The sequence below is a fragment of the Colletotrichum scovillei genome, assembly GCF_011075155.1.
Source record: "Colletotrichum scovillei strain TJNH1 chromosome Unknown Contig00011, whole genome shotgun sequence".
Taxonomy (NCBI): Eukaryota; Fungi; Ascomycota; class Sordariomycetes; order Glomerellales; family Glomerellaceae; genus Colletotrichum; species Colletotrichum scovillei.
This window is the reverse complement of record NW_023336269.1, coordinates 3452185-3474196: the sequence shown is the minus strand read 5'-3', so window position 1 is coordinate 3474196 and position 22012 is coordinate 3452185. Positions and strand designations below refer to the sequence as shown.

The 22012-nt window shown below is 53.6% G+C and overlaps 4 protein-coding genes across 4 annotated transcripts; 2 read left to right on the top strand and 2 right to left on the bottom strand.

Moving 5' to 3' along the window:
- The first annotated feature begins 2408 nt into the window (after positions 1-2408).
- HER10_EVM0011960 (beta-chimaerin) lies at positions 2409-6490 on the top strand. The gene is made up of 5 exons (XM_035481367.1): positions 2409-3586; positions 3642-3695; positions 3757-4369; positions 4419-5582; positions 5632-6490. The coding sequence occupies exons 1-5, from the start codon at positions 3368-3370 to the stop codon at positions 5907-5909; spliced, it is 2328 nt and encodes a 775-aa protein (XP_035327349.1). The 5' UTR covers positions 2409-3367; the 3' UTR covers positions 5910-6490.
- A 3614-nt stretch (positions 6491-10104) lies between these two features.
- HER10_EVM0005499 (cytochrome P450) lies at positions 10105-12427 on the bottom strand. The gene is made up of 2 exons (XM_035475113.1): positions 11328-12427; positions 10105-11239 (listed from the first exon to the last, which is right to left on the bottom strand). The coding sequence occupies exons 1-2, from the start codon at positions 12144-12146 to the stop codon at positions 10844-10846; spliced, it is 1215 nt and encodes a 404-aa protein (XP_035326857.1). The 5' UTR covers positions 12147-12427; the 3' UTR covers positions 10105-10843.
- Positions 12428-14606: 2179 nt separating this feature from the next.
- On the top strand, positions 14607-16919 carry HER10_EVM0002295 (IMP-specific 5'-nucleotidase). The gene is made up of 4 exons (XM_035472012.1): positions 14607-14830; positions 14892-14927; positions 15182-15340; positions 15416-16919. The coding sequence occupies exons 1-4, from the start codon at positions 14806-14808 to the stop codon at positions 16576-16578; spliced, it is 1383 nt and encodes a 460-aa protein (XP_035326605.1). The 5' UTR covers positions 14607-14805; the 3' UTR covers positions 16579-16919.
- Positions 16920-17152: 233 nt separating this feature from the next.
- On the bottom strand, positions 17153-20828 carry HER10_EVM0012573 (uncharacterized protein). The gene has a single exon (XM_035481966.1). The coding sequence runs from the start codon at positions 19647-19649 to the stop codon at positions 17784-17786; it is 1866 nt and encodes a 621-aa protein (XP_035327411.1). The 5' UTR covers positions 19650-20828; the 3' UTR covers positions 17153-17783.
- Positions 20829-22012: the final 1184 nt, after the last annotated feature.

Genomic DNA, 22012 nt, shown 5'->3' with positions numbered 1-22012 from the left:
GTAGCTCCACCTGGGACTAGGTACGCCGGCACATCACAGTCGTGGTCTCTGGTCAAGAGGGAAATATGAAGGGCATCTGACACCGAGCGACTCGCAGCCAGTACTCAACACCCACATCCGGATCTGAACCGAGTCCGGCACGTCCGGCCTGGTGTCTCCTGGAAGACTACTATCGCGGGAGAGAGCTTGAAACGCTGACGTCTGTCATGCCCGTTCCGACATCTACAGTGGATCAAGGCCAGGTCCTTTGACTATCGTACGCGGATGAGATTGGTGGTGTTCCTCCTACGACACGATGAGAGGTGTGCTCACTAATAGTTCACTTGCCTTATGACGGGAAGAGTGGTCGACGCATTGGATGGCATCTTCTCCCCCACTTCGTCTCCATGGAAGTGTACGGGATGGTGCTCTATGCATAATGAGATATCTCTTATGCAGCTGCTAACACTAGACCATTGACTGAAGGTGGTGGTGATATATCACACCCTGATATCACCAAAATCAATGAAGCTTGGCGGTCTGAAGTCAGTCAGATGTTCCCCGCCAAAGTCTAGAAGGTAGGGATCGCCTGCGTAGAGTTAAAGTCGGCAAGGCAAGCGTTTGAGGTGACAATTCGAGCCCACACCTCCGGTACCAGGGGCGTTTTCATGTTTTCGATCCGTCACTTTAAATATAAGCCTAGACTAAACGAGCGCAGCCGCGGGGCATGGATCGAACTAGGCGAGGGACGCCGACAGTCGAGGTGACTGTTGCAATGGAAGGGGGGAACGGCCAAGCAAAATCAAACTGGGGGTTTGGGATGAATGGCAGTTGAAGAGGATGTCCAGAATTGGGCGGGTTTGAAGATCTTTTGTCGCAGTTGTCGGACTCGGGATGCCAAGTCGAATTCGTGCCGTGGTGTCTGGGACAGGGGACGGCAGGCGTGATACACTTTGTACGAGATCGACGTCGAGGGGACGGTTTTGGGATGACAAGAGGATGGGGACAGGCCGAGACATGGGATGTCCAAGGGGTTGATTGTCAATTGCTGTTAAATCCTTAGTCGGCAGATGGATGTGATTATGCCAAAGGCAATATGTGTGAGTGTGAACAATGAGGAAGCTGTATTGTTGCTTGAGTTGTAGCAATAAAACCTCGTTGAATTGTAAGTGGAACCTATCGACGCCTCGACAGTGGAAGAAATTGGGAACTCGAAACATTCCATTGTCGAACGTTGAAGGAATCAAACCCTTGACTAGCTCGAAAGTTCCAATACGACTATTTGACAGACTTTCCTACAGCTGTCGCTGGTTAATAGCGATGGTCGAGCTGGAAGTGACCAGACGAAGATACGAGCACCACGAAACAGGGCCTGTCCTGGATCGGCGGGCCACTTGAGGCATCTCCAGAGCTCAACGTATGTATCCGTTCAAAGTGTGATGGTGTGTCCATTTCGTATCCGAGTTGAATTACACCTGCGCGATGGCTACTCGGTACCCTTTAGCGATGTATCACTGAGCTGATGTTGCCTCCCGTGGGTCTAAGATGATCTGCTGGTTTGATGCTTCAGATTGCCGTGAACTGCTACCTCGTGCCTCGATACCAGAACAAATCGAGAGACATGCCGCGTTGGAGGGTGACTTTCGTCATTCTTCAACGCTGAGCACGGATGGGCAGGCACGGCAGGGCAGTGCTCAGCTCTCAACTGAGGGGGGCTAAGCTCGAAAGAGACTACGTGCCCGTTTTGTCGATTGGGGCGGCGGTGGCGGGTGGTGCGAGGTCTGTGTGATTTGCGAATGGAGTTGAAGAGGGGTGGGAGGCTGGGGGCTCCAGTTTATTCGTTTTAGCCCCGATAGTGGAGAGAGGGACGCCTCAGCGAAAGAGACCATTTGATGGTACTGGAGGGTAGGAGATTAAGGTAGTCGGCTGTCACCGGGGTCTCGATCTGATTGCGCTACAGTAGACATCAGTGTCGCTATTCATAGCATCCAACTGAATCGTCCTCAAGACGTCCGTAGATTGCAGAGGACATCACCTACCATCTGCAGTCAAGAGCTGAGGTGAGGTGTGGTTGTCCATCGCGTCCTGACTTACGTCTGCCTCTGGGGCGCATAGCAGTGACACTCGTCATGTAGATGATCTTGTGCCTATGAATCGCAAAGTATCGCAAACACTGCCGGCGTCGAGGACGAATTGCTTTGGTCTCGTGCTCTGTCTGCGAAAGTAAGTAGTACCGGGTATCAAAATCAAGTACATAAACGTAGGTTGTAACAATAAGGTACAAACGAATAATGTAAACGAAAAGCAAGGCCGTGCGACGAGGGCGTTTCTTCCAGCTGTCGGTTGCCGATTTCAGACATTTCTCTGCCTCTCTCGCTCTTTCTACCCCGTCGCTTTTCTCCACCTCGCAGCTTCCTTCCGCCGCGACCCAAGGACCCCGTGTGCTCATCACCTCAGGTTCCTTCGTTCCTACCTTCAGTTCTGCACCTGCGGCCCGGTTTCCATGCCTAATGTACCTTACTGCGTACATACCTAACTTACGTACGCTAAGACCACGGCATTGTACCTTCGTAGTCTCGTCCCAAGAAATTCGACAGTCAAAGAAAAAAAAAATAGCCCGAGACATCCATTCCATTGTCGGTTCCAGCGATATTCCAGATCAAAGTCTCTTCAAGTTCCAATTCCACGCGTCAACGCCGTTAAACGTCCACTATCCTATCTTCAGCCACCTACCTACCTACCTACCTTACCAAAGGTAGATAGGTCCCTGACGTACCACTTTCGCCCGTCTTCGTCGATTTGCTCCAGGTCGTGGTCCCTCACTCGTCCCACGTTAATCCGTTCTCCGTGTGCTCCCCCCGGTCCATCAGCACCTGCCCAGGTACCCACGCACAAGCGACGCCCATCTTCCATTGTACAGCACACCACCATTACCACCACCACAACCACCTCCTCCATCGCCGTCCCGCGCTCATCCGTGTATCCAAGGCCACATTTCATCCGCACGATACCCATCACTTCCCCGTCCGACCGGTCACATTGGACGACCCATCCTCCCACGAACCCATCATCGAGCCTCTCGCATGAATTACCTCCGTTTCACCCCCTGCCTCTCCACCTAAACACATCCCCCAACTCTCCTCGCTCACGGTCACCACCACCGTCGCACCGGGAATCTACCTCTCACCACGGCAAAGCCGCAAATCCGCAAAGCTCGCGCCCTCACTCACCTCACTCCTCCACGCCACGAAACCACGCCTGTCCTGGCTTCTTCCTTGTCTCGTCCCGTCTTCGCAAGCAGCCTGCCGCCACCTGAGCCCGAGCCTCCATCTCGTATTACCTGATTAGACTTGCGCCGCATCGCTCAACTCCCCCCCGACCTCTCAAAATGGCCGACCTCCGCTCCCCATCCGACGACAACCTACCCTCCCACAACGAACAGCGCGACAGAGCAAGCAGCATGTCGCTAGGAAACACAGAAACCGCAGCTCCCTCACAGAATGGGGGAGCCGCAACGGCAAACGGCGGCCCTCCCGCCAGTACAGACACGGGCTCAGCGCCTACTTCTGAGGTCTCGCGCCAGGTCCAGGAAGTGCTATCATCAGACGTAAGGAGGCAGTCTGCTCTCTCTCCGGATCACCCGAATACTGACAATGGCCCAGATTGGTGTCGCGACCATGCTAAACCAGCTCAAGGCGAGTATCGCTTCCGCAAAGGTGAGACCGAAACCCGAGCCGAATTCCCGACGAGGATGACAGCTGCTGACGGAGACTCTAGGAATTTGCACTCTTCCTCAAGAAGCGATCACACATCGAAGAAAGCCACGCCTCCTCACTCAAGAAGCTCTCCCGTATAAGCCAGGAAACAATGCACCAGCCCGATCACAGGCAAGGCTCTTTTGCGCAGGCCTACAGCGAAATGATGTACATCCACGAGCGCATGGCCGAAAACGGAACGCAATTCGCCCTCTCACTACAACAGATGCACGACGACTTGCTCGAGCTGGCCGCCGTGGCCGAGCGTAGCAGAAAAGGATGGAAGGCCAACGGCTTGGCGGCGGAACACAGGGTGGCAGAATTAGAGGCTGCGATGCGCAAGTCCAAGGCCAAATACGACAGTTTGGCTGAGGAGTACGACCGCGCGCGCACTGGCGACACCAGCAGGAACAGCGGCAAAATGTTCAGCTTGAAGTCCAAGTCTGGCCCCCAGCACGAGGAGGATCTCTTGCGCAAAGCCCAAGGCGCCGATCAGGATTACCAGGCCAAGGTACAGACACTGCAGAGTGAGAAGGCCGAATTGATTGCAAGGACGAGGCCGGAGGCCATTTCTGCTCTTCAAGACTTGGTCAAGGAGACCGACTCTGGTCTGGCGCTGCAGATGCAGAAGTTTGGTTGGTCAACGCATCGCTTCTGAGAGAACCTAAGCTAACGCAGTCGCAGCCTCCTTCAACGAGAAGCTGCTCTTGAGTAACGGTCTCAGCATCAGCCCCATCAAGGGTCAAGGTTCTGGCGGAGGACCGCGCAGTCTTCGTGAGGCCGTTCTGGCCATTAACAACGAAAAGGACCTTCACGATTACCTGACGTCTCACCACTCGAAGGTTGCCAACAATAACGGCGAGGTCAAATATGAGAAGAACCCGATCTTGGCAACCGCCCGCCAGCAAGCAATGGGCCACCAACCCAATGCTTCGGTATCAAACGTACCGCCGGCGGCGCCATCCGGATCATTCTCTGGGCCACCAGGAGGACCAAATCAGCAACAGCAACGAGATATGCCACCTCCCGCTAGACCTGGCAATTTCCAGCCGCCAGCCGACTCTCCCCAAAGCTTTGCGCCGCCTAATATGCCGGCTGCTCAACAGCCAAGGCCATCGTCTCAGCAGCAGCACCCTCCCCCTCAAGCGCAGCAGCACGGCCGTAGCTTCAGTACCAACAACATGCTGAACCAGCCCAGCCAACAGCAGCAGTTCCAGTCGAACCGCAACTCTGGTGTTGTAGCGCCAACGTACAATAGCGGTGGCATGTCCTCTCAAGGACCGCCACAGCTAGGAGCATTGCCATTCCAGACATCGCAGTCGCCTCCGCCGCCGCAGCAGCAGCCCCAGCAACGAGCGCCGCCGCCACAAAGCCAGTACCAGCCTCCTCAGCAGCACCAGGCTCCTCCGGCACAACAATATCCTCCTCAAGGACCACCACCAGGTGCAGGAGGATACCCTCAACAGAACAGACAATCCCCTCCTCTCGGCGGTCCTTCCGGGCCGTCGCCCAATGCCGCGAGGCCCACATTCGGGCTCAGCCTGCCTCGCTTGTATGAGCGAGACGGCTTGCCTGTGCCCATGGTCGTCTATCAGTGTATCCAGGCAGTGGACCTCTACGGACTTGGCGTCGAGGGTATCTACCGACAGTCCGGCTCGCTAACGCATATTAACAAGCTCAAGACCATGTTCGACACCGACTCGAGCAACCCAGCGTTGGACTTCAGAAATCCCGAGAACTTTTACCATGACGTCAATAGTGTTACTGGCCTGTTGAAGCAGTTCTTGCGTGATCTCCCGAACCCCCTGCTCACTACAGAGCATCACAGCGAATTGATCGAGGCAGCCAGTAAGTTGTCCTTTCTTGATTGATTTTGACTATCACTAACCCTTCACAGAACAAGAAGATGACATCGTTCGCCGAGACTCCCTCCACGCCATCATCAACAGCCTCCCTGATCCCAACTACGCCACTCTGCGCTCGCTGACCCTCCACCTCCACCGCGTCATGGAGAACTCCCATGTCAACCGGATGAACTCCCACAACCTCTCCGTCATCTTTGGCCCCACGGTCATGGGCACCGATCCGGCAACTAGCATCGCCGACGCCGGATGGCAGATCAAGGTTGTCGATACAATTCTGCAAAACACCTACGAGATCTTTGACGACGAATGATTGCGGCATGGCTTGCACTCGTTTCAGGGTCCCTGTTTCAAGTCCTAAAAATTCGCAGGTCTCCTGATGCAGTTTAAATTGGGCTGACACGTACATACAATCGCCCATGTATTCAGGCGATGAATTGTTCGCCGACGACAGGTCTTTCAAGATCGGTTACAAGGCATGGATATTCAAAAATGGTCTGGATTCTGCGGCTTTCGGCAAAGCGTAAGGGTGGCGTTTGGGGGTTCAGAACTCTATCCTTTTTCTTTTCAAATTTCAGGGATACCAGGGTTCTGTAGCACAGCACAGCACAGCGTCGCGTTCAGCGTCCTCTTTTGTTTTCTCTTCCTCTCTTTGCAACTCTCTGCTTCCTTTCTCAGATGGTCCTTTTGTCGGATGACTGCCGAGTCGGCCTGGGACGCACCGAAGGGAAGGGCGCCGTAGGATTATGTAGCAACCTGGATGAAGGGGGTGCGCAGGAAATATGAGCAATCAATTCGTTCATGTGATGTTTTTGCTTTGTGCCTTTGCGTGAATGTTGGCATACATATGTCTATCATTGTGATGGTCACTACAAAGCTGCCTCGTTCTTGCCCACGACTTGAGGGTACGGCTGACTTGTGTCACATTGGTGGGCTGAGGAATGAATGCTCGAGAGGGCCGCGTTAGGTGTTTCTAGTAGATGAAAGACACACCGGTTCGGTTACCGCAACTCAGGAAGTACTCATCTCTCAATAGTAACGCGCTCGTGCTGTATCGTCGTGTATCACGCTCGTATTCGTCCCTATTGGAATACAGGATAATGACCCCCAGAACGTAAGGCTGTTTTATAAATATTGTGGCCTGCACTCTACAAAGGTGGTGCGTTCACAACAAAGACCAGATGTCACGGACCCATAAGGGAGCCCGCTCTCTTCTTGACTTTGGGAAGCGATCTCCTTAGAAATAAGCCCCAAACGCAAGAAGTGTTGCGCATTAGAGAGGTAATGGTCGTGGGCGGGGGGTTTAGCACCCACTTTATCAATGAGGCAAAGTCGATCACACCAGACTTGGGGCTAATGAGGCATGCCCATCGTTCTTGTACTCTTGCCTCGGTGCTTTTTGCTAAATTTTATAAGGCGTCGCATTCTAATAGACGTAAGAGGTCATCACAGATCACATCGAAGAAGTGATCACAGTGGAAGCTGGTCGAGCTGTGAATGGTCGAGGGAGACGAGCTGCCTCTTATCTTATCGTATCGACTCCAAGAATATAAGTAGAAATTTACGAAGACCACAGTTGTTCATCCTCGTTTATCGTCCCGCCGTTCGGGGCGACGAATACGTTAGGGAAGCGGGATCTGGAAAAGAGAACGTGGCTGTATTAGGCTTTAGGGCTTTGTTGTTAATAAGAGGATAAGGAGATAGCCAAGAGGGCTAAGGTGCGAGAGAGAGAGAGAGAAAACAAGAAAGGTACTTGGAGTTCTTTGAGTTTCTCTCCATTATTATGGCGGACAAGTATAATCGCTTAGTCTGTTCTAGGCCTGTCATTGTGCGTCTTATAAGGACTGACGTGATTGATCTACACAGGCTTGTGAGGGATACCTTGTTTGCTCTGATATAAAATGCCGTAGACACCACCGAGAATATCTTCCTATCCATACGAAGCAGGAAGTAATAGTTCAGTGACAAGGCTCTCACAAGGAGAAAGATCCCGTGTGACATCTCACTCGTTTGGTGTCATATTCTAATCCCACTAGATAGCACTAGATAGCTTCACGGGCTCACAGCAAACGTTGCCCTCCAAGCCGGTACCCTAAATTTTGAGCATTGATTGAATGGATGAGCTGACCTCTCCCATCTGGATTTGATGGGGCTGCTCGTGTATAAAAGACACGGGATGGCAAAAAAGGGTAGAGACTGAAATCCCTCATATCCACTTTGGGGACATTCTTGATGTGCCACGAAATGGAATCTTATTCGGTATCCCATGTCTCTACCCCTTCCTGGTGAACTCCGTGATAGATGACATGCCAATGTAAAGGAATGATTTCTATTGTTTAGGTAACCAACCTATCAAGCTCAAGCTGGGTTAGAGACCCCCCCCTTGGCGCTCAATGTTTTGCCTATTCACTCGAAGTGCCGCAGCCCTCCATCAAGTCCTCCTCTAGCTTAACAGAGGTCATGACACCTTAGCCTCCGTGCTCTTTTCCCCGAAATAGGCCCTATCCCTGACTTCTGCCACTGGCGGTCCTGATCCGTTGGCATACGAGGCAAACTATAGCTGGAGACAGAGCTCACGCAGTGCTTTGCGGACCTTGTGGCACTTATCTCGGGGATGATGGATCTGATCTTCCTGCCGGGTCTAGACACGCCAGCATAGGCCAACAATCTCAGATGGAGAGATCATGTCCTACGTTCCTGCTATATATTTGTCTTGGACGTGTTCGTGAGCGAAGACAATGAGAACGCGAGCATGATAAAGCGATGGGTACGTTGTCGTTACTTACTTTCTTCCAAACGTGCCTTGCGGTCGATGCAAAGACGTGTGATCTGGGCGGTACCAAGATGCGTACTGTCAGCCCAGGCGCCCACGATTTCGCAGGTCCGTTGACATTGTCACGAACCTGAGTGGCAACTGGACCGTCTTCATGCAAAAATCTCCTTTTGACTTCATGGCCCTTTGGGGATTTTCCGTCAAAGACTACGTGCCTGAGAGCAGGGAACAGTCACAAAGACTGGCAACTTCCGTTCGTTGTTGTTCGTTGTGGAAGAGCTTGAGGGTAGATTTATGTGATACCGGTAGGGCCAAGACGTCGCTCGGAGACAGACTCCACGTCCGTTTAGCAGTGTACACCTCATACAATGATCAATTGCCCGAGAGAACATACTAAGGGCACAAAAGTCATTTCACTGTTCACTCAAAAGGGAAGAGAGGTATGTTCAGTCCGAATGTAACTGCTCCATCGATCCTTCCGAGGCATTCAGTATCTATGGGTTCCACAGGGTCCTTTGGGCTGGATGGCGTGGTCGAGGCCATGGGCTTACTGCCAATCTGCCAGATGTCTGTCAAGCACTCTCACTCCTATTCAACCATAGGATGGATCATCAAATACAAGGATGCCGACAATCAAGGAGTCAGATTGAACAGGTCCCGGAGAGAGGTCGAGCTATCTGATGGATCACCTAATACTGCTGCCTCACACTTTTGTTCGATGGACTTCAGCCGCAAGCTCACCGACGTTATGGTTCGATCCTGAGGGTTCAGAGAAGACATTCATAATGCAGTCACGGCATCCTACAAAAGCAATTGGCGCGTCTGGAAACCACTGGCGCAACGTGCGACAATCCGTCTCATTCTACTCAAGAGATGTTGGGTGATGTCTCGGCGTCCAAAACCGATGACTAAGCATCTAAACTATGGTTCACGATATCAAAACACCAAAAAGCATCACCAAGGCACTTAAAAACATCACCAAAAATTCAATCCAAAAAGCAAAAGAGTTCACCCCCCCCGGTGCCGATTTGGGGGCTACATCTCTTGGTGCTCATGCTGGGACTCGAACTCGATCGCTAAGCCTGTCGTCGAGTAGGCTGGTTGGCGTGAATAATTGGTGACCATTAACCATTCCACCACCCACGCCACAGGTTGACCTGACCCCCGACCTAGAGGGCGCCTGCTGTGCTGGTGACAGGAACGGAGTTGGAGGGGCCTATATGGGGCGGCAGCCTTGTCACCTGGCCATCAAGGTGATTTTTCCCTGGCCTGAGCTGGAGGAGGCTGCACATCTTCTTCATACCATCGCACGCAGCGGATGGACACAATGAAAATGTAAAGGTGTGAAAATCAAAAATTGCCACAGCGATGGCCCCGAAGGACAATCGAGAGAGGTCTACTCCGCGATGTGCAATGCAGGCATCCCTCTCTGCGGTCCGGATTTCTTGATCCCCAGACCGCCCATGAAGGTAAGTATGAAGAAGAGAAGAAGGGAAAACAAGCAAAGGGCGGGAGGAGGTCGGGTTTATATAGGTGTTCCTGTGGGGAGTGGGTTGGGACTGAGGCCACCATTTCTCGCCAGGTGCGTGTGCAGGGTGGAGCTTTGGGAGCGACCAATGAGAGAGCACAGACGGAGGAGCTGCCTGCCGTAGCGGAGACGAGTCCGGATCAATTCCGGAGCTTCCAGCAACCACGGGAACCGCCAATTTCCAGTCACTTTGGTGACTGTGGAACATGAGGTGCTGCCTTGAGCTGCTGGTTGCTTCTCTCTTTATCGCTACATGAATGAGAATACGGGAGATATAGGCTGCTTTGTCAGGATCTACTTCAATCCCGTCTACAAAAGTGACAATCGGATTTGATCTCAGTAAAACTTGCGCAAGCCCAGTGGATGGCCAGCCAGCTTGTGATGGCACATGTTGAAGCTTCTCTATCCCTTGCTTTTCCTTCCGCCACACTTTCCAACTTCATGGATGTAGTCAAGGCTAAGAATTTTACTGCACGTAGGCCTTCCATCGCACTGTCAGGACGCATGGCCACGATGTCGGACGCCTCTCAATCAGCTTTCAAGACCCGAGGTGTCAGATGGACATCCAGGCCTCCTTTCTCCCATAGAATGTAGACCTTTGTCTCGGCGTACCAGTTCGCTGTCTCCGCAGCTGGGTGGATATCAAAGTTCCAGATCAGCCTAGCTAGAATCAACCTCATCTCGGCATAGGCAAGACTGCAGAATCATCTGTCAGCGGGGATCTCCAACGGTATCGACTCCATCTTCTGGCCCATGAAGTATGTCTTGGAGTTACTCACTTCTTCCCAATACAGTTGCGAGGACCGATGGAAAACGGTTGCAGAGCCTGCTTGGCATCATTTGCAAACCGCGGGTCCCCCAAGAATCGCTCCGGAATGAATTCCTCTGGCAGAGCAAAGTGGTTGGGGTTATGGTAGACTGACCAATGCCAGGTGTCCACTACAGTCTAGAACGCATGATTTCCAAAGTCAGCACACACACAACCTCCCATGACACCACGAATAAGACACCACGGGAAGAGACCTACATCTTTCGGAATAAACTCGCCCAGAATTGTATCGCCCCCTTCGCCAATGGCCCGCGGGCTGGGACCAGGCACCGGCGGGAACATTCGCAGGCTCTCGTCCAAGACGGCCAGGAGGTACGGCAGGTTTTGCACGCTGAGCATATCGATCTCGTTCTCCGTCGTGAACGCCGACCGGACCTCGTCGTTGAGCTTGTCCAACACGTGCGGGTTGGTGGCGAGGAAGTACGTTGCCGCAGTCAGCAGCGTGGCTGTCGTTTCGGAGCCGGCGATGATGAGGACCATGGCGTTGGAGGTCATCTCTTCGAACGACATGGCCTGGATTGATATGTTAGTAACCAGCTTACAGCATCTGGCAGAAGATCGACCTCTCCCAGGATGTTCTGCCTAAACTGGCGGCACTCACCTGCCCTGCTGATTCTGACTTCCTGATCATTGCATCCACGAAATCGGGTCGGCTCTTCCCAAGCTCCAACCTCTTCCGCAATTTCTCCCTCGACAGCTCCCGGTTCTGAGCATACTTCCCCATCAGCTCCCTGGGAAGCGTCAACATGAGAAGCGGCTTCAGCCAGGGCAGACGCCGGAAACTCGTCAACATGGCCATGTTCTTGATACTTTTGAAGATGAGGTCGACCCAAGGGTGATACGTGCTATCCTCAAGACACCCAAAGGGCTCCCCAAACGCCAAATCACCAATAACGTCAAACGTGGTAAAGTTGAACCACTTCTCCACATCCACCGTCTGGTCGCCACCCCGCGATGCCTCCCGCAGCTTCTCAAAGAGCGTATCGACGTACCCCTTGATAATGGGCTGCTGCGCGAGCATAGACTGCGCCGAGAAACCGTGCGCCAGCGCCCTCCGGAAACGGCTGTGGTCCCCGCGGTCGGAGCCGATGATGTTGTCGCGATTCGGCAGGGCGTTGACGGGGTCTTTGCCGTTCTCGCCGGTGTAGCTCTTGCGGTGGCCCCGAAGCTCTGCCATGCCGTCCGGGTGATTGACGGAGAGGTGGTTGGGGCCTACCCGCACGATGGGGCCGTACTTTTGGTGGAGTTGAAGGATTTTGAGGTGGCAGGTGCCGGCAATGAATTCGCGGACATAGGGGATGGAGGAGATTGACCATAGTTTTGGGCCGGGGAATTTGCGTAAGGGGTTGAGGTAGAGCTGGTAGATGGCGAATCCTATGAAGTATGCGAGGAACTGAGTGAGGGGTGAGTTCCGGTTCATCTAGATATGCTCATGGGATTTTGTAACAGGATACAAAGGTCTGGCTTACAGAACAGAGCGCCGCGACTGGGAAAACCAGCATCAAAGACCATCGGGCCTCCTCGAGGCTGAAGGATTCCAGCATATTGTTTCCTAGATCTGAAGAGGGGCTTGGGTGTCAGTAGTTGATGTCCAGTAATGTCCCGAGATCGACCAAGCAGCCTCTTTATACAAAAGAACCCTCTACTTTATTGCGCTTCCATTCAAATGTGATATCGCTACACACACCCTTTCCACGTCTCCTCGAAGCCGTTTCATCGGCTTTCACTCGCCCGCACCCCCGATTCCGTCCCAATTACCAAGCGAACCCCTCTTATTCGTCACAGAACACACAAGGTCCTTAGCTCCATGTAACCGTGAACCCGTTGCACTGATTCAAGATCTCTCACCCTTCCAAATTCGATAACGTTGATCGCTTGGCCGTGGTTCTCCTCCCCCAGACTTTGACCGAAATTGCGGTGCCCGAACTCCGCCAGCTCCATGCAGGAGCGGACTACTCCGTTGCGGAACGTGCTTTCGGGCGGGCGTTCTACGAGCTCCGGGGCCGAGAAGATTGGCCCGTCTTCTCATTGACGACGTTCGTCTCTTCTTTCTCGGTTCCATTCATGTCAGAAAACTTCACAGGTGGTTACTTGTGATTGGGTTGGTCTCCGAAAGAAGCCTCGAATTCAGTCGTCTTGCGCCTTCTGCATCCCAGGAAACTTTGAAGACACTTTCGGGTTGTTAAGGCGTAGAACGACACATCGTTGAATTAACTCAGCGCCATTCAAAGCTTGGCACTCGGGTTTACGATGATTTGAGTCCCTATTCCGACATCGTCTTACGCCCATTGCGAGGGTCAATAAGCGTTCCATCCACTGCCTGGTATCCCGGGCTCACATATAGGCTTCATGAGCATGACTCAGACTGAGTTGGAGACTATTGATGAGGCTTTGGTATTATACTTGTGTGAACATGACAGTATTCGCTCTGAAAAGACGTCCCTGCCGTTTTGTAAATGACGAAGGTTTCGCTAGGTGGAAAGCTTATACCAACGTAAGTGTGAGAATGGATGCGTGCTGGTGATGCTTGCCAAGCCAGGATTAGGCTGGATGAACTTTACTCATCCTGGCTCGACGAAATCTAACAACCACACCAACCAGCTTGAATTTCTGGTTCGCTGACCGCAAAAGAGATCAATAAATCATTCCTGCGCATGTCAAGATAAAACGGGATTAGATATCCGTTATTTTGGCAAAACGAAGGACCGACCGCGGTTCGAACGCGGGGCCTAGAGATAACTGCGTGGAACTGCAATCTCTCGCTCTACCACTGAGCTATCGATCCTACTCAGTTGATGACAAATTGCGGGACTCAGCGCGAACAACAAGCCAGTAGTCCCGGGCGCTCCAACATCTCGCTCGGAGCCTCCATCTAGGTCGCCGTTCTCCTTTTGAGAGGCATCCCTAGTTTAATCAGGTTGTTGGTCTTGGTGGACGCCATATGAGCCGAGTTGATCTTTTTCGAAGAAAGGTTGAACGCTATGTCTTACCCTTCGACTTTTCGGCACCCAACTTTGACTTTGCTGTCTGTTCTTGAGCGCGGTCCAAGAGATGATCACGATTTACTAGTTACACCAACTCAACTCCGTTCCATCCAATTCACCGAGTGACCTTGAGCATCGTTTTGGCAGACACAGCAGTGAGATTGGGTAACGTGAGCGGTTGGTGCAGGTACAAATGTTTGTCTACCTCATTGCCACGGTCATCAAGAGCCTGTCAGAATACACCTGATCTCACTACTATCGTTACCATTGCTCAGCTCTTGCATATATCTCCGAGGTAGCCAGGTTGACGCAACGCAGCTTACACTATCCGTACGGCATACGCAAAAGGCCTCGCCAGTCTATCAGTGACTCAGTACTCATTGTGTGGGTCTTTCCATCAGAGAAAGCCAGAGTGAGGAAAATGGAGTTGGGAAGCACGCTATCAATCTCACAGTCTCTCGTCCAGACTCCATGCTCCATGATACTCCAAATCCAACTATTAGGTAAACAACAACCACAAGAGTCACAAACACAAACGGCGAGGTACGAATACACCCCCAAAGCGGGGTCAGAGCAGCTTGCGTTTCCCCAATCTCTCCCAGTGAACCCTGAACATCTACAACTGAGCCAGCCGGGTAGCGGCGGCCTCCGGTAGATGTTAGCGTTGCAGCGCACCCCTGGCACTGGTGCATTCCGCCTGCGACAGGTGCAGCTCTCCCCCGAATCTGGACCACCCGACCACACGGGGCCCTGCACACTCAGACTCCTCAGTTGGGGGAAAAGTGGACCCCACGAGCTCCATGGGGCGGTGGAATTCAACATCACTTCGTTACTCACCACGGAGACCCTGACTGCATTCCTTCTTACAACCTTTCTCTCTCTACTTCTCGATACTGCTTCAAACTTCTTCCATACACACAACTTGAAAGCTTTACTTCGTCATTGGGTATACCACAATCTCATAGATTTGATACTAGACTGGAAGATAGTGACACGAATCGGGTACCCCTTCCAAGAGCCGTTACCCCTCCCCGCCCCGCCATCTTCAACCTCACTCTCACTCAACCTTGACCTCGATTCGGAAGGTAGCCCATTATGACGACAAGATACAGAGTAGAGTGTAAGCAAACTAAAATGCCAACTTTCCATTGAGATAACTTCACCAACTAACGCTCGTACAGATGCTCTCAAGACCCACAGACGAGACCAGTTCATAGGTACGGCAGCATCCGCCAAGCTCATCGAGTCTCATGTCAAGTGTCCAGAGACTCACCTCGCAGCTTCGCCAACAACGGCTCTCTTACTCAAGTGACAGCTGGAGGAGAGAAGATCATCAAGCATCCGGCCGGTGGCGAAGTCGCTGTCCCATTGTCTCCCCAGCTTATCATCGTCGGCCGCCTCAAAAACAGCCCCCTTTCCAATGCCGACCAAGCTCTTCCTTCATTGGCAAGTAGCTAACCCTCACCTACAGAATGGATCAAAGGTCTTCTGGCAGTCCCCTTCGTCCTCTACTCCCAGCCCACCGGCGTCTTCGACACAAGAGCGACGAGCATAGCCCGCATGGCAGAGGAATCCCACCGCCGCTACGCCGAAATCTTTCGCGACGTTGAGCACATGATTGACGACCACAGTAAGCTTCCTCCAGTTTTAGCTCATTCACTTCCCTCCTCTTTGAACGGAGTTGTCAAAACTAAAACAACCACAGTAACCCGTCAAGACGAAGACCTCCCCTCAAAACTGAAAATGCTCGTCCCGTCAGCGGGGCCTTTTTTCACCCGCCTCCCCCTCGAAGCAGCCTTCACCCTCATGGACGCAAAACGCCTCATCTCCTCGCGCCGCTACGTCTCCCCCTCCTTCAACGACGTCCGCCTCATCCTCAACGCCGCCCAAATCCTCGCCGTCACCAGTCCCAGCCCCAGTCCAAACCCATCCAACACCACCACCGCCACCTCCCTCCAACTCGCAACCTTTGACGGAGACGTAACCCTCTACGACGACGGCGAATCCCTCCTCCCCACCTCCCCCCTCATCCCCCGCCTCCTCTCCCTCCTCCGCCGCGACATCAAAATCGGCATCGTCACAGCAGCAGGCTACACGACAGCAGACCGCTACTACGACCGCCTCCACGGCCTCCTCGACGCCATCGCCGCCTCCCCCGACCTGACCCCGACCCAAAAGGCCTCCATCGTCATCATGGGCGGCGAAGCAAACTACCTCTTCGAATACGACCCGTCCTCCCCGCACCTCCTGGCCCCCGTCCCGCAGGAGCAGTGGCTCACGCCCGAGATGGCATCCTGGTCCGACGCCGACATCTCCGCGCTCCTCGACGTCGCCGAGGGCGCCCTGCTCGAGTGCATCCGCACCCTCAACCTCCCCGCCACCCTCCTCCGCAAGGACCGCGCCGTCGGCATCGTCGCAACCGACCCGGCCGTCCGCATCCCGCGCGAGTCCCTCGAGGAAACCGTCCTCGTCGTCCAGAAAATCCTCGAGCTCTCCGCGCTGGGATCGCCCGCCCAAGCAGCCGGCCACAGCACGATCGCGCCCTCTGCCTCTGCTTCTGCCTCTTCCGCCGAACCGGCTGCCGCCGTCCGCCGCCGCGTCCCCTTCTGCGCCTTCAACGGCGGCCGCGACGTCTTCGTCGACATCGGCGACAAGTCGTGGGGCGTGACCGTCTGCCAGCGCTGGTTTGCCGCCAAGGCGGGACACCCGGAGACCCCAATCGCCGGCGAGAAGACGCTGCACATTGGCGACCAGTTCCTCAGCGCCGGCAGCAACGACTTTAAGGCCCGGAGCGTGGGTACCACTGCGTGGATCGCGAGTCCCGGGGAGACGGGCGAGCTTTTGGATGATTTGATTGCGAGGATTTGAAAAAAGACCAAAAAGCAAAAAGAAAAAGGAGAGAGAGAGAGAGAGAGAGAAAGAAATCGAGGAGGCACGATAATGATTCCTCTCGAACAACGTTCTCCGCCCTCCCTTCTCTGGCTGCGTGACACCAGCCACCGACGACCCGGCCCCCTACGACACCTCGAGGCCATAAAAACAATGTCGAAAGAATAGCTTTGTCAGTCTCGAAGTAGTATTCGTCAAGGATTGGTAAAGGGCTATCGGGGAGAGAGGACACTGGGCTGTCGATTGTAGAAGACGACCAAACGAGGTTCAGTAGCAGGTTCATCCACAACGCTTGTCTCCGAAAGGGGAAATTGCTGGCCTGCAGCTATAGAGAACGGGGAAAAGGGGAAGGGATGAGAGGGGGGAACATGCATATCATGATCTACATCAACATCAATTTTAATACCATTGTTTTGACATTCAAGATTGAATCAGTTGACTTCTAACACACAAACTCACTCCCTGTGGCGATTTGATCACACCAGCTTGCAATCACAGGCATGAGAATGTGAACAATATATGCGTTGACAAATAACGGTCAATGACCGTGATAGCAATGTTTATTCTTGTTCGGCTATGCCTATACATCGCTTCTTGCAACCAACCTCCAGACATCACGCACCGGCCGTCTATCTAGTTGTTGCATTGTCATTGTGCTGATGGATCGGCCTAGGAACGGAGTTCCAAGTGCCTCCCATCCACGACGTCTGTCGCGTCATCTGTCTTCTTCCACCCCTACCTAGGCGTCTGCGCCTCCATCGACACCGTATCCATTGAAAAAAACAACCAAGCCAATTCGTGAGAAGGAATTCCAATCCTCCGGGGGGTATTGTGCATTTTTCTGTAAACACCGTGAAATCCGTTCCATGAGAAAAATCGAGTGATGCGGCTCCGTGGAGCATCGAGGGAACCCTTCCAGTCATCCTGTCTATCGCCGGGGAATTGAAAAGCAAGCCGCCCACCGTGTGGGAATATACATAGGAAAAGAGGTGAAGGGGGCTGGTTTATTGTGAAAAGCCAAAGCCAAGTGAGTGTAGAAAGTCCACAACTTTGTACAGAGAGGCGGATCGTATGTGCTGAATGGGATCGGAGATTATGAAAAGTCTATGCGCGGGTTTCGGCTGTAGTGATGAGGAGAACTGGCTCCTGCGAAATAAAGTAGTCGTGAGTTGGTTCTGCGACGTTTAGAACATGGCGCCCAACGGAGCTCCAAAGTTGGTGCTCTGCTTGAGCTTGAGGGGAATGTCAATATCCTCGAGCTTGCTCTGCGATTCGGAGACGTCGTCTCTATCCGAGGAAGAAGCTCTGTCGCTGGTCGAACCCTTGTCGCTGGCGGCATCTGTGTCCGCCTTTGCTACGTAGAGATTCTCTTTCGCCTCCGAAGGCTCTTCGACGAGTTCCGGAGTCGGCGCCTTCATGCAAGTGGGAACGGCATCGGCGCCGCTGCTCACGTCTTCAAGCTTTTCGGACAACCGCTTGAAGAAGATTTCGTCATGAGCAGGGATGTTGCGAACCATCAAGGGGCCCTTCAGGGCAACGTCGTCTGCCGCCTCCAACGTGGGGAGGGGCTCATCGGTACCGCGGTAATCGTCATCCTGAAGATCGGATGAGTCTGCTCTGGCCCTGACATCATACAGCGTTGCCGGGTTCGAGCTCATGTCTGTCGGTGCCAAAGTCGGTGTAGAGCCTCCACTACCGTCAGCGACTGTCGCAACTTCTGTGCCAGGAGCTGTTCCCAGAACGGAGAGGGAATGGCTCGGCGTGTGGCCAGCGTGCATGACGAGTCTGGCAGGCTCGGGAGCGGCGAGCACCTCGAGGGTGTGTTCCTGAGTAGGGCTTCGCCTGGACTTGCCGGACTCTCCAGGCGGAGAAACGGCTCTGGAGGAGTTCTTTGAGTTCTCCGGAGGGGTCATGCCGGAGTCGATGAATGTGCTCTTTTGAATGGCGGGTGCCTTGAGGGGGACGCCCTCAAGCTGAGGGTTGATAATTTGAATGTCGACAATGGGAACAGGCTCCTCGTCCTTGGGAGAGCTGAGGAAGTCGACGGGATCTGCGGTAGTGGGTTGCATGTTGGGGTTGAGTGGGATGAATGGCGAAGACTCTGGTTGCCTGGAAGGAGAAATCCGGGAACTACCAGGACTAATAAAGTGAGATCTAATCTGGGCTGGCGAGACGGAGGCTGAGGAAGAGCCATTAGTCGGCCTCCGCTGTGCAGTGCCGTTCGAGAGGCCGAACCGCGCGTCATTGGGTTGCGAGGAGAATCCTGGGAAAGAAAGTTCAGTGGAGCCGTCGGCCCCACCTCGCGTTCCTGTTCCTGGAATTGCAACAGTGACGCCGGCGACTTTGCCCGCCTTCTCTAGCTCGGCTCTTTGGAGCGCACCTTGCAGCCGAATCTTGTCATTGTCGATCGCTGCAACTTGCTCTTTGAGGCGGCGGATCTGCTCCGTCAGGTCGTTCTTTTCGGCTTCCCATGCAAGACGTTCGTCTTCCATAATCATCCGCTCCTCCTTGTATACTTCCTCGACACGTTCGCGGTTGGCTTCCATGTACTTGCGCTCGGCTTCCCAGGCCTCCCGAATCCGCGCATTCTGCTGAGCGAGGCGTCTAATAATCTGTGCAGACGCAGGAGCCGAGGCTGCATCGGCAGATACTGATCGTGGGTGAGGCATTCCGTTCGGAGAGACTCTGGCCGTCAACGAAAACGTGGAGGGGTTGTGGCCGTTGAATTGTTCGAAATGACTCGGCGAGACGACTCTTGGTACTTGGTCGTTCGAAATCGTCTCTCTATAGCTCTTTGTGCCGTTGACGCCGTTGGGGTGTAAATGGGGTGAAAGAAGGCTTTGCGTTTGCGGCGGATAGCGCACAGCGCCGGATGATTGTGGAGAGTAAATGGAGTTGCCCGTGGCACTCGTCGTTGTCGTCGATCTATTGTCGAAATAACAGGAGCTCGCCATTCGATTGAGTGACAACGGAGAGATGACGGCAGAGGGCGGCATATTGGGATCGTGGTCGGTAAAGGCCGATGGCAGGAAAGAGTCGGAGGCGAACATGATTAAGACTCTTGAGAAAGAAGGAGGCAGCTGGGGGTTGAGACCCAGGTAAGGAGCATCGACACTGGTGGTGGGATGGATGTCTTGGGGGGGCTTGCCGGCAGGGAGTGAGCGATGCGCAGTTGCAGCGTGCGTGCAGGAGGGATGACGCAAAAGCTGTTGGATGGCTTATTAGCGCAATTGCTCTCTCTCAGGGCGAGCGCCTCTTTGTGCCTTGGTCTTGGGGATACCTCGGCCGCGGGAAATTCTTGGGGTATGGTGAATTCCACAGCGAGGTATGCCAAAGAGCGAACGAATTGGAATTTACCTGGCAATCGATTCGTCGGAAATCCGCCCTGGGGAGAATGTCGAGATGTAAAGATTCGCGCAATGGTTGTGGTCTGGTAATTTGGTTTGGTGGCGTAGAGTCGTCCGTTCCTTGGGTGAATCAGGAACAAGTGCTCCACCGGGGCGGGTGTTGTATTCGTAGGTGAGTGTGTGTAGTTGAGTACCTATGTGTGTTTACTTGTACGGTTCGGATGCAAGGTACCGGTTCAATAGCGTCCAGCTCTGTGTCGAGGGAGGGACGAGAGTTGGTGGTGAGTCGAAATCGCGATCCAGGTCACGGCACGATCAGCCTGACGCATGAAAGTTGTTTCCTTGTTGGGAGCTTTTTGAGTCGCGAGGGAGAGGATAGAAGACGGAGAACGGGAGAATGGCGGCGGCGATGGGGTGGTTATTGTAAAATGGGATGAGTCGTCTCCTATGGATGTGTGTACTTCGTACCTCAGGTGCACCGCTGCGGAGAGGCAGACCTAACGGGGACGCAGTGAGGACGGGGAGCAAGAGGTGACCAGGGCGACGAAAAAGGGAACCTTGGGGCAAGCGCTACAAAGTGAGGTACTTGATGGTCAGCCGGACAGATGTGAATTTCGGAGGTAGTCTTGTAGCGGGTAGGCAAGGTATCCGTACCAACCAGTGACCGATTTCCGAGCGGGTTTTTGAGTGGATGTGCCGGTGAGATGAGAGTAATCGGTACCTTACCGCACCGTGTTACAGGTACAAATACTGAGGTGCGGTCTGTGACTCTGTTGTACCTAACTATTACGGTGAGGTATCCGTAGTGAACCTAAGGTGCCTTTGGTGCAGAGGTTGGGCTGGACTGCCTGCCTTGGGTACTACCGAGTACGTAGTCGTAGGTGAGAGGTGCGCCAGTGTGGAACTGTGGATTTTGGCGACTGGGGGCAGCAGGGTAATAATGGGGAAATTCAGCAATTCAATTGCTTCGGCAGGGCGGCGCCAGCGGTAACTCCCATGCTCGATCCGCCTTTTATTCTCTCCGTCTCCAATGTCTGTCGCTCTCGTGACACGCGATCAGCCGGGGGAGAAGGGGTTGTCGGGTGTCTGTGTGCGTGTGTGTGGGTATTCGCACGAAGAAGCGTGGAAGCATAGGCGGGCAGCAAGCAGATCAAAGGCCCGGGTTGGTTTGGGGGCGGAAGAAGAGGAGAAAGCAGATGGAAATGGACGACTTAGGACTACGTCTGGCGTTCCCTCGAGCCTTCGAATGCTTGTTCTTGAGTGGCCGTCCGTCCTTGAGCTTGAAGAATACCAATAAAAGATCTCCCTGAGTGATTGTCATGAGGGAGGCGGGATGTGCAGCCGTCGCCAAACGGAAGTGATTGCCTCGAAGCCGAATGCCCCTGTTCCTGCAACCTGCGCCTGTTCCTTTTCAGCTGGACCCTGAAGCCTCGAGAGACCCGATGCGGGATAGAGAGAGAGAGCTGTGGTGCTGAACTTGTCCGTCGGCACAGCAGGCGAGATTTGACAGCTCAGAGTGCAGGAGGACGAATGACCATCTGACAGGGGGACGGGACAGCAGAGGGACGGGATGCAGGCAAAGTTGGGGGAAAGCGCGCCAACGCGGAGGAAAGGGTCGTGGCTAATTGGTGGCAATATCCCCCTTGGTCTTCTTGGTGTCCTAAGGTATCCGTAGACCGTAGGACTTTGGCGGTGGGGGAAGAGATAGACTTGGACCAAGAAATGTTCTAGACAAGCTCTAGACGAGAAGAAGGAAGGTGAAGACACAATTTCGGGTTGTCGGTTCGGTAAAGCGGGAATTGGAGAGTTGAGGGGAAGATGGAGTAACCGGGGAAGGTTGGTGTGAGCAACCGTCGTGAAGCACGCGGGAAAAGAAGGCGGCAAGAGAAGCCCAAGCCAAGAATGGTCCAGAACAAGAGAGGGAATCACTTGGCCGTCAACGGGAAAGAAACAATGCAAGATGCAGGACTCTCTACCTTCCTGACTCTGGAGGTACTATCCTTGATTCAAAGTTCAGGCCGACGCTTGGAAGAAAAGGGCAGAAAGGGATCAGGCTAAACGGGATA

Excerpts from the sequence above, each read along its gene's own strand:
- HER10_EVM0005499 (XM_035475113.1), bottom strand. The coding sequence starts at position 12,146 with ATGAACCGGAACTCACCCCTCACTCAGTTCCTCGCATACTTCATAGGA. Across the intron at positions 11,240-11,327 it reads AGTCAGAATCAGCAGGGCAG|GCCATGTCGTTCGAAGAGAT; the intron begins GTGAGTGCCGCC and ends ATATCAATCCAG.
- HER10_EVM0012573 (XM_035481966.1), bottom strand. The coding sequence starts at position 19,649 with ATGTTCGCCTCCGACTCTTTCCTGCCATCGGCCTTTACCGACCACGAT.
- HER10_EVM0002295 (XM_035472012.1), top strand. The coding sequence starts at position 14,806 with ATGACGACAAGATACAGAGTAGAGT. Across the intron at positions 14,928-15,181 it reads CAGACGAGACCAGTTCATAG|AATGGATCAAAGGTCTTCTG; the intron begins GTACGGCAGCAT and ends CCTCACCTACAG. Across the intron at positions 15,341-15,415 it reads GCACATGATTGACGACCACA|TAACCCGTCAAGACGAAGAC; the intron begins GTAAGCTTCCTC and ends AAACAACCACAG.
- HER10_EVM0011960 (XM_035481367.1), top strand. The coding sequence starts at position 3,368 with ATGGCCGACCTCCGCTCCCCATCCGACGACAACCTACCCTCCCACAAC. Across the intron at positions 3,587-3,641 it reads AGGAAGTGCTATCATCAGAC|ATTGGTGTCGCGACCATGCT; the intron begins GTAAGGAGGCAG and ends ACAATGGCCCAG. Across the intron at positions 3,696-3,756 it reads CGAGTATCGCTTCCGCAAAG|GAATTTGCACTCTTCCTCAA; the intron begins GTGAGACCGAAA and ends CGGAGACTCTAG.